Below are 16422 nucleotides of genomic sequence, written 5' to 3'. Positions count from 1 at the left end.
GATTCCAAGGAAACCCCAGCCTCGTGAACTGGAATTGGGGAGGAGGGCTGGGAATCTGCATTTTGGATAGGCTCTCAAGGTGATTCAGGTCCACTGTGAAAGACACCTGTGTCCTCCCAGAGCAGCATAGTGACATGTCGGCAGACTATGAAGAGATGGGGCCGTGCCCCCTCCCCCAACCAGGGTGGACTCAGGCTAGGTGAGGGGTGTCCACCCTGGGCTCTCCATCCCCCTCAGGTGGCTCAGGCAGCTCTGGCCATTTTTGCTGCAGGGACAGCCCCACTGGTCCCTTGAAAAGTGAATGCCCCCACTGCTCGTCCCTTGGGCTGTCGGGGGAGTCTGGGAGTCTCTGCTCCTGACAATCTGGCCAGAGGACATGCACTGCCCAGAGACTGGGGACAAAGAGCAGCCTGGGTAGTGTAGGATCACGGTGTCTCCTCCTCAGCAAGGAGGCGTCCCTTGCCACCCCGCAAGGGCTCACCTCTGCTCCCTCTACCTTCTTGTTTGCCTGTGTGGAAGGTACCTGGAGATGTCACAGGAACACCCCCCCAACACAGGGTGAACTACAGAAACGGGGGGTGTGTGGGGATGAGGCTGTGGTCTGCCAACCGCACATGTGATCTTTGTTCATCTCACACCACCTGGCTGCAGGATCTAGAACCCTCCATTCTTCATACTCAGCGGGACCACGGCCTCATGCTCTGGCCTGTGGCAGCAGAACGTATTGGTAACAAGGACTGACTGGCAGCTGGAAATCCTGGGCTCCAAGCCTGGTTCAGCTGCTTACTGGCTGTGACTGAACCTGCGTGCGTTATGGTCTCCTCGTCTGTAAAATGGGGACAATATTAGTACTAGACTCACAAAATCATTTTTAGAATTGAATGAGCCAAGCCCTTCTGCCTGGCACACCGTGAGAGTGATAGGATGCTCAATATTTTCCTGAAATTTTAACTTATTCCACAAATAACCCCGAGGAACTCTGGAAGACAGCTAACCGCTTCCTCCCTCAAGCGTCCTCTGCTAATAGTGGAGGGACACAACATAAAAAATGATTCCTATTTCAACGTTGTCACATAGCAGAGGTGGGATGTAGCCAAAAGGCACAAAGGACACCTTTGTGATCACCGCCACTTGTAAATCCCACATCTGCTGCCTCGTTCACGTGTTCGTGTGGCTGCAAAGACTCCATATGCCAACAGCAAACAGGACACACTCACCCAGACGGAGCAAAACTGGAGGCTGGCGCTGTGACCGCTGCTGGAGCAGGGACCTTCTGCCCACAGAAACTCTAGCGTTCCTGGCGAGTCAGGCTCTCCCCGGGAGCAGCAGCATCTGTGTATCTAGAGTCGGCTCAGGCGAGGATCAGGCAGTCATTGCCACGGTTAAATCCACCGCTGAAGGGTCACAGAGTTTCTACTCAGGCTCATGCAAAATTCCTCCCCCCTCCACCCGCCCCTGGATTTGGGTGTGAGGGCTGGCACTGTGCATTGCTGGGCAAGCGGGTTTGGCTGGGAGCTCTGCCGCTGGCAGGCTGACAGGTGTCTGTGACTCTCTGCTTTTCCGCAGCCTGGACCACCATCGTGGGCCTTCTCTACCACAGGATGCATGATTACTTGGACAACATCCAGCCAGCCAAGACCAAGTGAGTGTCCCAGGTCCCAGGACAGGGAGAGGGCCGTGGGCGGCTGACCGCTCAAACACCCCTGCCTCCAGGTCAGCACAGGCACGCAGGACCAGAAGGGACTCACCATGCCAATGCCTGGGGCTTCGCTATTAGATCCAGAAAGGGGACACAGGACCTCAGACGCTGGGGGTTCAGTGGCACTGGGCATGTAGGCTGACAGTCCAGTAGTCAGGTGACCACAGCTGCCCGGTACTCCCTGTGTAGTGGTGGATGCGTGCCTTCATGGCCTGAGCCTTGGTTGCCACTTGTGGAAGTGGGGACAACAGCACACACCTGTGTTAGTCAGGGCTGGTTGGGTGACTGGGCTTGGGTGGTGGGCGGGGAGGCTGGGTCCTCGGGGGATGAGGAAGGCTTCAGGCACGGCTGGACCCAGGAGCCCAAGGGAGGCCTCCTGCCCTGGTCGCTCTGTCTCCTGCCTGTGCCTTCCTCTTTGCTGGCTCTTTTCCAGGCAGGCCCCTCCCTAGGGGCACGGCTTTCTACCCATGGCTTTGGGTCCTCAGGTCTCAGAAGGACAGCAGCTGCGGTCCCTAATGTGTGCATGGAAACTCAGGGAGGGCTGTGATTGGCCCGTTTTTGTCCTGTATCCATCCTGGCGCCCTCCAATCAATGGCCAGAGCGTCTTGCTCTGTCATTGGCCAGATCTGCTCACATGGCTCTGTGGAAATTCAGGGAAAGCTGTGATTGGCCCGTTTGGGTCATGATTGGCCTGTTTGGGTCATGTGCCCAGCCTGGGCCCCAGTCATGGTGATCAGAGCATCCTGCTCTGTCATTGGCCAGATCTGCTCACATGGCTCTGTAGAAATTCAGGGAAAGCTGTGATTGGCTCCTTTGGGTCATGTGCCCGTCATGGTGGCTGGACTGCCCTGTTCTTGCTGCAGGAGTCTCTTCACGTGGCCCTTTCGGCCTGGCGGTGGGTCAGCCCACCTAGACGCAGGGAGGAGCTTGTTCCTCGGAGGGTAGTGTCGGGGAGGTTCCGCTCCTCCTCTCATGGGGCCCCGCTCCCCTCCCCTGCACCTGCCCTCTCCTGGCCCTGGGGCGGGCGGCCGATGCTGGCGCTGCGGCCCGGTGTGCCGACCCCTCGGTGACGGGGAGCGGCCGCTGTTGGAGCCACCGCCGGACAAAGGATGCGGGACAAATACCGGGAACCGTGCCGCCCGTCTCCGAGGCAGCCCTCCCCCGCCGCCCGGATGTCTGCAGCCTTTGGGGAGACGGTGGGGTCGGGGACACAACAGCCCCGACTTGGCTGTAGACCCGGGGCCGCCGGTCCCGGGAGAGCCTACGCGTTGGCCGGTTTCCTTAGAGCTAGGGACGGGGACCGGCCCCTCGCGTGTGTGGTTTCTGGAGCTCCTCAGGAGACCTGTCAGAGCGGAGTCCCGTCGCCTTTCCTCAGAAAGATGCCTTCTCAAGTCTTTGGGGGATAGTTTCCAAATCCAAGATTACGAGGGAAAGCGGACTCCTCCCGCCCGGCTTACCGACCTGCAGCTCTTCCGCCGAGCGGTCAGGCTGAAGCCGACCTGTGGGAGGGAGGCTTGAAATGTCTGTTTACCAGGCACGGCTGGGCCTGTCTGCGGCCGGTCGGAGCGCGGGGAGAACAGGGTTCGTGTCACCCTTCCGGTTTCCCTTCCGCCTCCAGCCGGGAGAGGAAAGAGGAAGTGGAATTGCTGTTTACCGACCTCCACGTGTGCCCGCATTTTGGGACAATTCGCTGTGACCGAGTAGAATCGTAACTCTCGCCAGCTGCTGACAAACTTTTCCTTAAAGGGCCAGATAGTAAATAATTCGGTCTTTACGGTCCATAAAGCCTCTGTCACAACTACTGTGTCTGCCGTGGAAGCCCGGAAGCAACCTCAGATGACCCGTGACGGAATGGGAGTGGCTGTGTGCCCGTAAAACTTTACAGGACCAGGCAGCCCCCCAGGCCCGCGTTTGGCACCCCTGCCAGACACGCCGTTACGTCAGCGCCAGCTGCGGTGGATGGGGGGCGAGGCTGAGTTTGTCCTGCTTCCGGGAGTCCGAGGATGTGCTTGAAGCCTGGCGGATGGGACATTCCTCCGCCTTGGGGCCTTAACCTTACCTCCCTGCTGTCCTCACTGCCCCCAGGAGAGCACAGAGAGGACTCTCGGGAGCCGCAGATCCCGTGCTGTGTGATCCAGAAAACCGTGGTCAGCCCCTCTTGTCCCTGCAATCCGTGGGCTCTGAGACTCGCACAGGCAGATCCTGGCCCCTCCCGGCCCTCTACCTGTTAGCATTGACACCTGGAGACCACTCGCACCCTCGTCAGCAGCAAATGCATGTCAGTTGGCTTCCTGAAGCCAAACAGAAATTTTTTTTGCGGTCATGAGAACATATCTTTCCTGTGTGGAATCTTCAGCTTGGGTGAAGTTTCAAGGGCAGCACTGAATGCAAAGGTGTCTTATTGTCAAAATTAACCTTGAAAAAAAAAAATCATCCAAATAGTTCATCAGGCGCAGTCCCTGTATTTGTCGTGTTCTCTCCTGTGGCACCAGAGTGGGACAGAAGGTGACCACCAGTGTCGTAGTTAGCAGTGCAGAATTGGGTGCTGGGCACCTGGCTCTGTCCTCCCCGTGGCGCCCTTGTTGGTGGTGTGGGTGCTGGGCAATGCCTGGTGGTCGCTGGCTGTGTGCTCCCTTCTAGAATCATGCTGATGGCAGTACTGACGGGTGAGGCTGCTGTGAGCGCAATGTCAGCTAACCGTTTAAACAAAGCCTGGTGCTCTTAACGTGACCTGTAAGTGCTTGCCCTTATCGCCTCCCGAGATGATTGGACGTTCTTGCCATATTGACTGTAAAGTGATTGTCACATTCCACACGCAGTTCAGAGTAGATGGGTAGAGTGAGCAGAAAGCGCTCTGGTGATCCTGCTTGTAACACAGCAGAGTCCCTTCTCTTCAGTATCAGGCACTGTGGCCTGCGTACATGTATGGTTTTTGTAAGAATGAAGGGTGCTGTGGGATTGTAGTGTCCTCTCAATCCCCTTTTGGGGTGGGTTGGAGTCAGCACATGAGTTTAGTGCGTGAAGATGGGGGTGAGGCTGGGACGGGGTCTCCCATCTTCCCAGCCAAGCCCTGGACGGGCCACTCCTGAGGACCCAGGCAGCCACTGCTGGAAGCAGAATCTGAGTGTCCACAGGTCCTGGGGGGACACTTAGCTGGTCCCTGCTGTGCCACCTGCGTGCAGATGGTCTCACCTGCCTAGTCACGATGAGGACTGCTCGGCTCTTACTGTGAGCTGTGCCTGGCTAGCAGCCAGGACAGGCTTTTCCTTCGAGTGGGGCCAGGAATCCGAGCTGGGCAGGGAGTCTGTGTCACCCAGTTCCACTATCCCACCGCAGATGGGGCCCTGGGCCCAGAGAGCGGATGGGACTTCCAGGCTGCCAGCCAGCAGAGGCAGGGCTGTGACTCGGGTCTCTGGGTTCCATGTCTTATTGACAGACGCACGTGCTTCTGATGGAGAAGTTCCCGGAGGGTCTGGTCTGGCGGCTGACAAGTGTCCACACTTGTTCCTTGTAGAGTAATGCCAACCAATCAATGCAGAAGGAAAGACAACATTGGAAAGACACCATCTTGGAGCCCTAAGTGTAGTTACTGATCAGAGCAAAAGTCATCAGTGGGTGTAGACACCACTGGGTAAGCAATATTTGGAGAACAGTCATTATTATTATTTTTTTAAGATTTTTATTTGACAGAGAGAGACAGCAAGAGAGGGAACACAAGCAGGGGGAGTGGAAGAGGGAGAAGCAGGCTTCCCGCTGAGCAGGAAGCTGAATGCGGGGCTTGAGGGGCCGATCCCAGGACTCTGGGACCATGACCTGAGCCGAAGGCAGATGCTTAACGACTGAGCCACCCAGGCACCCAGACAGAGTTATTGTTAAATTTACACAGTGAGCAGGGCACCTGGGAATAGAGATAGCTGGCCCGCACCACTTCAGCCAGCAGGTCACTTTCGACGTCATCAACAGTGGGACGTGATACCCTGTGTCCCCTGAGGTGACACGATGGGAAGGAGTGAACGTGGCCCATGGAGTGGTCCTGCCCCAGGTGCTCGGCCCAGAGCTCCTCCTGGGGACACAGCCCATCTATAGTAGGGGCCGTTTTGCAAACTGTGGCTGGCGCTGCTGTATGTCCGTGGCAGGAAGGAGAGAGAGCCATGGGGACTGTTCCAGAACTCAGGGGCCTGTGGGGATGTGCTCCTGAGCAGAGGCACTGGCCTCCTTGGGACCACGCAGAGCTCTGAGGCACAAGGCGGGGACCACGGAGGCGGTGTCAAGTTTGCGAGGGTGATGACTGGGCCGTGGCATGCTGGGGGCTGTCTTCAGGTTTGGAAGGTCCTTGCTAAAGTGTGGCGGGGGAGGAGTGTCCTGCCGTGCTTCCTCGTGCTTCTTCTTCGGAAGGAAGAAGAGTGTGTGTGAGCCTGCCAGGTGCGGCAGACGTGAAAGAATGGTAGGGGGTGTGGATCTAGGTGGAGAGAAAGTGTTCATGGTCCTCTTTCTAGCAAATCATCTGTAGGCTTGAGGTTCGTTATTAGGTAAAAGTAGTCAAGGGAAGAAGAGTGTTGCACACGCAGTGCCCTGAGACGTGGGTGGGTGTTATGAAGACAACCGTGTGGGTGCAAACACAGGGAGGGAGCAGACTCCTCCAGCAAGCTTGGGGGAGTGGGTGGGGGACAGGCAAGTTCCCAATCAGACAAGACAGCAGCAGAGGGCTGGGTGGCCCAGCGGGGGTGGGGGGCGGGGGGCGGGCAGTGACTGCATTGTGGGCCTTCGAGGGCAACTTCCCTAAGTTGAAATTCACGCCAACAGACATTTGCTGAGTTGGGCAGGGCTGAGACTAAGGTGAGGCAAACAGGCACCGAGGGTGCAACTTCGGATACGTGCTCATTCCTGGAGTCATACAAGTGCCACATGCATGTGCGGGGCCCTGAGTGTGGGCACCTCCTTAAATCCTGCACCATGGGCTTCTTATCTTGCTCCTGCCTTGGCTCGGAATATCACCTCGTAATTTAACCTCGTAACTCCATGAGACAAGTACCGTATATATCAGGCAGGAGTCTTTGGACTGGGCTGTAAGTGTCCAAAAACATGGCTTAACCTGCCTCAAGTAAGAGGGTACTTGGATCATGGAAGCTGAAGGGCACACAGGTCGATTGGCTTCAGGAGCAGCTTGCTCCAGCATCCAGTTGACGTCACTCAGCTCTAGTTCTTCTCTTCCTTGGGTGGGGGGCGGGGCTCGCTTCCCAGTTCATCTCTGCACTCATGTTTGTAAGCCACTGCCAGGGCCTCCTCCTCCTGGGCAGACAAGTAGTAGAGAGAAACGAGGGTCTCTGACCCAACATTTTCCCTCTGAATCTTGTTGCATCTCCTTGGATTTCCTGGATCATGCCCTCACCTCTGAACAGTCCCTGTGGTCTGAGGGAGGTGGTGGACTGAGTGGCTCAGGCCTGGACAGCAGGGCTTACTCCTGAGCCGAGGTTGGAGTCAACAGCAGAGCACATGGTCTGGAGATGGGGAGGGACGCAGCTGCCTGGAGGCAACTGAGGGCCTTTCTCCGGAGAACGAACCCCCATCAGACAGGGAACCACAGGCACTCACTGCACTACCATCTCTCGCACCGTTTTGTAAGCAGGGAGGTTGAAGTTCAGACGGGGTAAGTCACTTACCCAAAGTCACAAAGTGGCTTCCTGCCCTAGAGAGCAGCGCGGACCGAATGAGGCCAATCAAACTTCCATCCCAGGAAGATTTCAGTATCGAAAATTTCAGCCTAACATTAAGTTGTCAACGCAGGTGTTCTGGCTGTGTGCCCTTCCCCTTTCCCCCTTTTGTAACGATTTCTCATTTATTTCCAAGGATTACGGAGGCAGCAAATTACAAAAGGCACACGCTGTTTGCAGCCAGCTACCTGATTTCTCTGGAGGTGTCCCCGCCGCCTGTGCTGTCCCAGAACCTGTCAGGCTCGCCGCTCGTCATGGTGCGGCTCAGGCACAGACTGGTGAGTTAACGTGGCCTCGCCGTCACTTGCGTTCTTTGGTCTTGCGTCGAGGACATCGTGGAGTCTCTGGGGCTGGAGAAAGTCTCATAGGACATGCGTGTTCCCTGGAGTTCCTCTCCAGGACATGGTTTTCGCACAGCAGTGGGATGGGGCTGACGTTGGAGAAAAAGGCTTCACAGGCGTGTGTGTGTGTGGCGTTTCTGGCTGGTGGTAAGTGTCCTTCTTGGCGGAGGGGTGCAGTGGGCAGCTGTCACTCGTCTTGATGGTTGCCCTTAGCAGCATGTAGTGCTCTGTCCTCCGTGAAGCATGCTCTGGGGCTGAGGGTGGGCCATTTCTCCGCTGTCCTGAGGGGTGAATTCCTGGTCCTGCCAGGTCGTCACTGGAATTCTGTCCACATTTGTTTTGTCGTTGTACGCGGGTAAAAATGACAAGTGTCCGGGGACACAGATGTGTTCTGTCCTTCCAACAACACCCAGCTTCTCCCGTGCCAGGATATGTCCCCAGATACAGTGTTGATTCAATACCCGAACAGGCTTTTCAAGGCCTTTCTTTAAGAACTCACTGTGGTTTTGGTCATCTGGAGTCACGCTAAAGACATTTCCGTCCAGGATTTTCGACTTCGTTCTACTCCATCTTGTCCCACCTCGTTCCACCAGCAGTGACTGAAGACCTACTGTGTGCCGCCACTGTGTTCTGGGCCCCTCTCGTCTGTCCACGTGGAAGGGTGTTTTCATTCCCTCTGTCTGCACAGCCCTTTCCCACCCACCTGCACACAGTCCTGGCCTCAGAATGCCCCAGCACCCAGACTCTCTTTAAAAAAAAAAAAAAAAAAAATCACAAAACACGTAAACAGTTTTAAATTGTGGTAAAATATACATAACGTAAGGTTTGCCATCTTAACCGTGTCTAAGTGTTCAGTCCTGTGTCACAAAGCACATTCATACGGCTGTCCGTCCCTGGACTCGGTCATCTTCCCAAACTGCTGCTCTGCCCGCAGCCCCCACACCCACTGTCTGCTCTCTGTCACCCCGAAGCTGACTGCTCTGGGAACTCACTCAAGTGGGACCCTCCAGTGCTTGTCCTTGTGCTTCTGGCTTATATCCCTCGGCGCCGGGTCCTTGGGGTCCATCCAGGTGGTAGCACGTGTCAGGATTGCCTCCTTGGAAGGCTGAGTAACGTCCCGTTCTCATGCACATAAAATATGCCCTTTCTGGGCCCACCTGCCCCATCTGTGGACACTGGGCTGCTCCCCCTACTGTCCGCAAGGCTGCCTGGTGTGCGCTCTCTCTCCCAGGCCCTGCTTTCGGTCCTTGTGGGTGTGTGCCCAGCGGTGGCGCTGCCGGGTCACAGTCTTAGAGCGACACTGGGCCCCCACCCTCTTCACACGGAAGCCGCCCTTCTGACTGCAAAAAACGTTCTTGGAAGGCCCTGAGATCTCTGGCCCACCAAGTGTCCTATCTCCAATGTGTAGACACATTGGGCCCCATTGACACCCATGCCCCTCAGCCCCTGTCCCCACCTTGCTGGCTCCCAGGACATGTTCCTCTTGGGGGGTCCACCCCTGTACCCCGCAGCATCTCCTCCTCTAACTGCCTGAGCAGGTGTCCCAGTAATGTGACCGCATAACTGTTTACTTCTCTGAATTCATGGAAATGCTGAGATGTCAGTGTTACCAAATACTGATGTCACTGAGGACCCAAACCCACAGCGGCCTTGGCATGAAGCCCCTGTTCGCGCAGCTTTCCCATCTCCAGGTGCCCCGCAGGCTGGGTTTCCCCCAGGCCTATCCATCCTCTGGGCTCCCAGTTCCCACCCCGGTTATCACCGGGTCTGAATCCAGAGCCTGAACTCCCTTTGTGTTGGAACCTTGGTGCCATCCTGGGTGCCTGTCTGTGGGCACCACGCACGACCCACTGTGACCTTATTGTCAGAGGGTCCCCTCCCTGGCCCTCATTCTTCTCAGTTCTGCTGGGCCAGGAGCTTCCTGACCACGCCCCCTGCTTTAGCACCTCCACTTTCAGAAGCTCGGACCAGGTGACCCTGCTCACCCACGGAGTCTTCCAAGCTTCCCTGAAGAAGAGTCTCAACTCTGAGCCTCAGGAGCCGATCTCTGGGCGAGCTTTCCCCCCGACTTTCTGTGGGAGCCCCTCCCTCCAGCCAGGTTGGAGAGCTGTCTGTGTCAGGGCACGCCCTCTCCCTGTCTCCAGACCCCCGCGAGCGCCCCTCTGTGCTCCCAGCGCCACGATGGGTGACTGTGTGACCCTACCGTGTCGTTGGCCCATGGGTTCTTGAGCGGCTGCCCTGGGCCCATTTGGGACGCCCGAGGCCTTCCTGGTGGTCGTGGCAGTGAGCTTGGGCGCAGGGCAGCGCTCGGCAGCTGCATCTGGGTGAGAGCCGGCAACCCTGGGGAGCAGCCTTGTCCTCGAGCTGTGCTGGCGTCCGTGTGCGGCGTGCGGTTCTTTCCACGGCGGGATGCTCGCCCCTGGGCCAGAGGTCCTCGCCGGCCACCGCCGTGTGGCAGGGTGGGCTCAGAGGCCGTGGAGGTTTGGTCTGGTGCGAGGTCTGTTGGTGCTTCTGTGTTGAGGGCATTACCCTGTGGCCCGGCCAGAGCGCGAGTCTCTAGTCAAGTGTATGTAAATGTAGAGAAACCTTCTTTTGAGAGACTCTGGAACCTTCGTGTGTTTGAGGTTGAGGCAGGGCAGGGCGGCGGGCTCGGAGGCTCGGGTGTACGGTGACCGGGAGGCCCTTCCAGAGCTGGATTGGGAGGAGAGCAGCGTGGAAATGTTGGGGCTGTGAGCGTCTACAGCGTGGAACCCTCACGGGGGAGCACGAAGGTGTGTCAGTCCTCTGGGAAGCTCATCCATGGACATGTCCAGTTGTGCTCCACAGACCTCGGCTCTGTGACATTGGCCGAGCGAGTAGCCTCTGTGTGTCTCCAGCTCGTGAGGTGCGAGAGCAAACACGGGGCTGACAACACGCACCCATGGGGCCGGTGAGGTTTCTTGTCTGCCACTGGACTTCCGTGCAGACACAGAAGCCAGTCTTGGCTAACATTAGCAGAGGGACTTTTCCGGAGGGACAGCTCGTAGCTCGTGGGGTAGGGGTGGGGGACTCAGCCCAGAGGCCCTGTGCTGGGTTTGTCACTTCGGCCCGTGAGGTGAGCCGGTGCGGACTGTGCTCTGTGTCAGTGTCCGCAGGACGGGGAGCGAGAGGCTGTGGCCCGAAGGTGGCCGGGAAGCAGGTGTCCCTCCCCCAGGGGTACACGTGTGGTGTAGTGTCAGTACGGGAGGCCCATGCACAGCGCTAGTGCCTCCGAATGCGGAGACGTGCCTGTGTACATTGTGGAGCACACTCTTGGAGCGTGACAGAGTCCAGTGTCCAGTGAGCAAAGCTTCTAGTGTCTTAAAAACAAGGACGAGAGTTTCTCTAAGGCCAGGTGAGGACCCTGCCTGGGACGGCGATCTGCACCGACGAGAGCGTACAGAAGGAACGTGGAACACGGACCCGCGTGTGCTTCCGTGGCGTCAGCGGTGACAGATCACAGTGACTGAGGACGTTCCAGAAAATGACACACTTGACCTTGTGCTTTTAGCGCGTGCAGGTTTGCCGGCTTCGGAGGGATGGGCACTCGCGAGGTTTTTACTCTTATCTTCAGTTTGATGAGCTTCTCACTGGCTCTTTGCTCACGGCGCAGAGGGACCGCGTGTGCCCGTGGCAGAGACAGGGCCCTGCTCTGAAGGTGGGGAGCCCCCCGACCGCAGCCGCAGCGTCGCCTCCTGGGGTGGGGGACGCGCAGGCACAGGGCCCGGCAGCAGGAACCTCGACGGTTTCCTCTGCTAGGAGCCGCCAGACTCTCCTCTGAGGGTCAGAGACACCCCAGGCTCGTGGACAGAGGTGGTGTCCCCGAGCCTGGGGCCCCAGGCACCTGTAGGATCTGGGATCTCCCGGCACGCGGCCGTGAGCGTGAGAACGTGGCGCTGGGCCTGGCTCGGTCCCTCCATCAGCGGCGCGGGATTCGTCTTCTTTGGGGTTTGCCGCAACTTGGGATCCGGGGAAGAGAAGCCATAGGCCTGGCTTTCCAGGGACATCTCTCCCTTTGTGGTGTCGGCAGCCAATTCACATTCGCCTTTAACCTCGTCAAGCGAAATATACCTGTGTGTCCCGCCAGTACTTGCCCCCTCATAAGCTCTATTTTGTCCGGAGCTTCGTATTTGAAGTGGCTTTAAGTGTACAGAAAAATTGCCGACAGCGGAGTTCGTGGGGACCTAATGCTGCTGTTTTAAAGTAATCACGGAAGCCTGGAAACAGGCGGGGATGTTCCCGCACTGCAGACGGGCTTTGGATGGCCTCAGTTTGCCCGCTTACGGCTTTTTTCTGTGGAGGATCTGGCTCTCGAGAGCTCCTCCAGCCCGTGGTGGATCTTCTGTTTGTCTTTGTGACCCTCTCGCTTTGCGGCATCGCCTCGCTGTGGGGCAGTCTGATGTCTTCTCGGGGTTAGGTTGCATCTTTGACAAGGAAGCCGCAGAGGTAAAATCAGACCATTACTATGTCTCCTGAGGCCGTATCAGTTTCCCGCGGCGTCCGTAATGGGGAGGCTGAGAACGTGGGGGTGTTTGCTCCTCCTGGGTCTGGAGGCGCGGGTTCCCAGTCTAGGTGCCACACAGGTCCCATCCCCAGTGGTGGGCTGGCCCCTCCCCAGCCGCAACTCCCCCACCCCCGGGCTGCAGGCACCGTCTTCCCTCCACGTCCTCAGCCATCCTGCCCCGTGCGTGCGTGTCTGCGTCCCGCTCCGCTCTCCGTGGGGACTCAGTCCTGTGGGACAGGCCGGTCTGGGGAACCCCACTTCACCTGTCCCCCTGCACACACAGTCACATCCGTGGTATGGGGGCCGGAGTGGGGGCCAGTTCAGCCCATGACACAGGCAGCACAAGTCGCCGTTCTTTCTGGTGATGGTCACTGTCCCTGCTTGGCCGAGGTGGCGGCTGCCGGGTTGTCCCCTGTGAACTTACCGTTTCCTTTGCAGATTCCGAGTCTCCTGTGGAGGAGAACACAAAACCCCACAGCTCCTCGGTCTTACTGTATTTTCAGCATGAATTTCCTCTTCTGTTGGTGGTCACTGCCTGCACGTGAGCATCGCACTGTTGGCCTGGAGATGATTTTCCATGTCTGTCCTCACTTCTCCATTTGTTCCGTGGCGTTCTGTTCAAAGGACAGCCTGCTATTTCTGTGTTGTTACTTATTTATATCGACGTGACTCACGGATACTTATTTTATTCCATAGGTTGTAATCCAGTACTACTGTTCCGAGTTTTGTTTCCCAGATTATCCCAGCATCGACCACTCAGAACTTTTTCCAGTGGCTCCTGGGTCCCTTAGTGCTGCCGTCCTTGTGTGAGTCCTTCCTTTCTGGCAGAAGACGTATCATCCAGGCTCATGCAAGCCACCGTTTCTCCAGGGAGCCCTGGGTCATCTTGCTGGGGAAAGGGGTTTACAGACCAGGGTCCAGGTGCTGCGTCTGCTCGGCTCTGCTGGGATGTCACTGCTTCTCCATCCTCCGGGCGGACAGGGCTGGGAAGTGCATGAACGCACGTAAAAAGCAGACTCACGCCGTGTGTCCTTCCCTACCCTGAGACCCAGGGGTCATCCGAGAGCCAGGGTCAGCTCAAGAGTTGGAGGTCTGGCTCTCATTAGTCGGGGGTTTTCCGTGTTTGCGTACATTGTTTACAAAGGCAGCTGGGCGGGCTTCCTCCCTTCTGAGTGGCCTTGTGATTCCTTGGTGATGAAAAGAGAGTCGCTGGGGTCTGTTTGTGTGATACCATGGGTGTGGCCCCATCTTGGTGACTGACTCGTTTGGGGGTTTGTGGAGGTAACACTGCCCGTCCGAAGGTGTAGAAAACACTGGCAGGAGCTCGGGGGTGTGCCCGCCCTGCTCCGTCTGCTCTCCTGGGCTTTCAGCACACCCCCACCGGTGGCCTGGTCATAAGCAGCCCCCTGAGCTTCTGGCTCACCCTTCTGTGTTTCTTTTGTGCCAGTGAGCAGACCCGTATGTTCTCTCCCTGCTCCTCCGGCTCCCAGCAAGGGCAGTTAGACGGCCTTCGGCATGTCGTGGAAAGTCGTGGAAATCAGCCAGTTCGCAGAATCTTCCACGGTTTCTCACGGCTGCAGGGTACTCTACTGCACGGCTTTGCTCAGTTGTTGTGGGCTCGGTTCTGCTCTTCTGCTGCGTATGGGCGGCTGTGCTGTTCCTGGCATTTCGCAGTTACACACACTTTGTCGATTTGGTGCCGTTGATGACCGTGTGCACCTGCCCCTTCCTTCGGGGTGTGGCACGGGCCCCTCGCCAGCAGGCCCTCCCAGGCCTGCCTCTTCGCTCCCTCGTTGTGGCACCCTGGCAGCGTTCAGGGGCAGCAGAGTGACAGACTACAGGGAGAAGGCGAAGACGATGTGTCTCTACAATGAGCGAACTCTGGGAATGATCGCTCCCGGCCCCGTTCTGTCCCCTCCTGCTCTCTTGAGATGCGTGAATGTGTGTAATTCACTGTTGAAGACCCGGCACTGTGAGCTGCCAGCCACAGGTGCTGAGGAAGGAATCTTATAGCTTCGCCGTCTCTCTGTGGTTTGGAGAGCAGGGAAGCCTAGAATTGGCCACCCCCAAGGGAGAGCGCATTCCTGCCAGAGAGGCCAGGCAGCAGTGGGGGCACGTGGCTCTGCTGAGCTGTGTGGGCCCGGGCTCCGTGTCACCTGGGTCCTGGTGGACATTGGTGGGCTGTGGCTTTGGGGGAGGCTGAAGTCCCCTGGGGCACCATTTAGGCTTCTAGACGCAAGACACTAATGAGACAGTATTTGGAGAGGCATCTCTTTGTTCTAGAAGGCTGGGGGCAGGGGCCCATGATGGTTGTCATGACGGCTGTCGTTGGCCCTTGACATTTTCTTGCCACGGTAGCATCGGGACGGGTCCAGAAGACGGTGTGAGCACGGAGCAGGGGGCAGCTTCCCTCAGACACTTCCCACAACCCCTTAGCGTCCAGTGCCCTGAGGCTGCCGCTCGGGTCTGGTGCCCTAGGGGGTAGCCGGGGGTGGGGGTTTGGTAGGAGTCTGCCTTTGTGTCTGCTGTGATGTGAGAAGGTGCCAGTTTCAAAACCAGAGAAAAAGAGAGAGTGGATTAAAATGCAGTCCCTGTTTTAATGGTTGGTTTCTATAGTTATTTTTAAAAAGAGAAAGGTTTTGAGCAAAGAATCCCGTCTTGGGGAGAGGCAGAGAGGAATTTTTATCATACCCAAAGAGGATGCTAATTGAGGCTTATCCTCACCAAGCTGTTCTCTAGGGTTTTGGGGCTTTTTCTTTTGAAGGTTGCCTTTGTGTTTTGCAGGATGTTTTTGGAGGCAGGCTTTTTTGAAATAAAATGATTCGTCTGATGGGAAGCATTTTTCGAGGAGGTCTTCCCTGCAGGCAAAGCTCAGAGGAGACACAGGGCACGGGGTGCGCACAGGCTGTCTCCCCGACTCTGCGGGGAAGTGTGGTGTTGAGGAGGCTGCATGCTCATTCCGATGTGAGCCCAGGGCTGAGGCGCAGAGTGCGGTGTGGACTTGGAGGGCTCTGCAAGGGGTGGTGGTGGCAGCCCCGGCCTGGCCTGTCTGGGATGTCCCTTGGAGAGCAGCTTGCTAACCCCCCTCCCCCATCCATGGCGCTTAGTCGTTACCCCCATGCCTTGGGGCACTGTTGGTTACTCTGGATGGTCCCACTGCTAAGGACGCCTGTGAGCCCAGGCTGCGTTCTGACCCTGGGCTCCAGAGCGCACAGTGGGGATACGGGTGGAAAGGGCATGCTTGGGTGGGGTGCTCTCTTGTCTTGGGCCACCACAGCCTTCCAGGGTCCTCCAGGGGGCTGACGGGTTTTGTTAGGCCTTCCTTTCTGAGCCTGGCTGGAGTCTTACCCCGCAGAGTGCTGCTCTGCTGTCTGTGGGGCGCACACCTGTGTCTCATCCACCAGGCCTGACCAGCTCTGGGAGCGGTGTCCACAGTAGCCCCCAAGTGACACTGAGCCCTCTGGTGCTTCTGGTTCTATGAGAAGAAGAGGCTCTGACATGCGCAGGTGCATGGCCGAGTCTGAGCTTTGGCCTCTGGAATGTGCTTGTCCTCGGGGCACTGATCTCCCAACTCAGACAGCTCCGCCTCTTTCGTGTCCCGTCATGTCGACGAAATTTATCTTGTCAGTGCTCCTGCCGCGGTGCTGTTACTCTGGGCTGTTCTGTGCACTCCAGGGGTGGAACGGCCTCCCTGGCCTCTGCCACAGCACCCCATCCCCAGCCGAGGTGGCTCACCTGGGGTTCCTGGGGTCCACTGCAGCGATAGCTGGTCGCCTCCGCCGTGCTGCATCACTGCCCACCATAGTCCCGTAGCTCCGTGCTGTTGTCCAGGGTCTGGCCCTTTCCGGGTTTGGGCTGTGAAAGAGTCTTCTCTCCTTCTTCACTTGTAACATCCAAACCAGATGTAAGTCACGTGCACCAAGTGGGTCAATTTCCCTGCGGGCATGGACCCTCCACAGCCTACAGCTGTCACTTCTCTAGGATTTGTTGTGAGCGAGAAAAATGCTCCAATGTTTTTTTATGGTCACTCTTTGGTACATTAAGGACCTAGAATATTCCTACCCTGCAGACTGTGGTGGAAACCGAGATGCCCACATACAGTTATTGGAAAAATGAAGGCACAAACACGCAGGTACATGCATACAGGCA

The 16422-nt window shown here is 57.4% G+C and overlaps 1 protein-coding gene across 2 annotated transcripts in view; it reads left to right on the top strand.

Annotated features, from left to right (window-relative positions):
• Positions 1 to 16422, top strand: part of LOC111156409 (adhesion G protein-coupled receptor D1) — a 123497-nt gene that overhangs the window by 41120 nt on the left and 65955 nt on the right. For both annotated transcript variants that reach the window (XM_022517285.1, XM_022517284.1), the window contains 2 exons: positions 1567 to 1642; positions 7547 to 7688. In XM_022517285.1, the coding sequence (XP_022372993.1) occupies positions 1567 to 1642; positions 7547 to 7688 (218 nt within the window). The remainder of the gene's footprint in view (positions 1 to 1566; positions 1643 to 7546; positions 7689 to 16422) is intronic.

Source organism: Enhydra lutris, unplaced genomic scaffold, assembly GCF_002288905.1.
Source record: "Enhydra lutris kenyoni isolate GAN:26980312 unplaced genomic scaffold, ASM228890v2 scaffoldscaffold46, whole genome shotgun sequence".
NCBI classification, from domain to species: Eukaryota; Metazoa; Chordata; class Mammalia; order Carnivora; family Mustelidae; genus Enhydra; species Enhydra lutris.
This window is presented reverse-complemented; position numbering and strand designations above follow the sequence as displayed.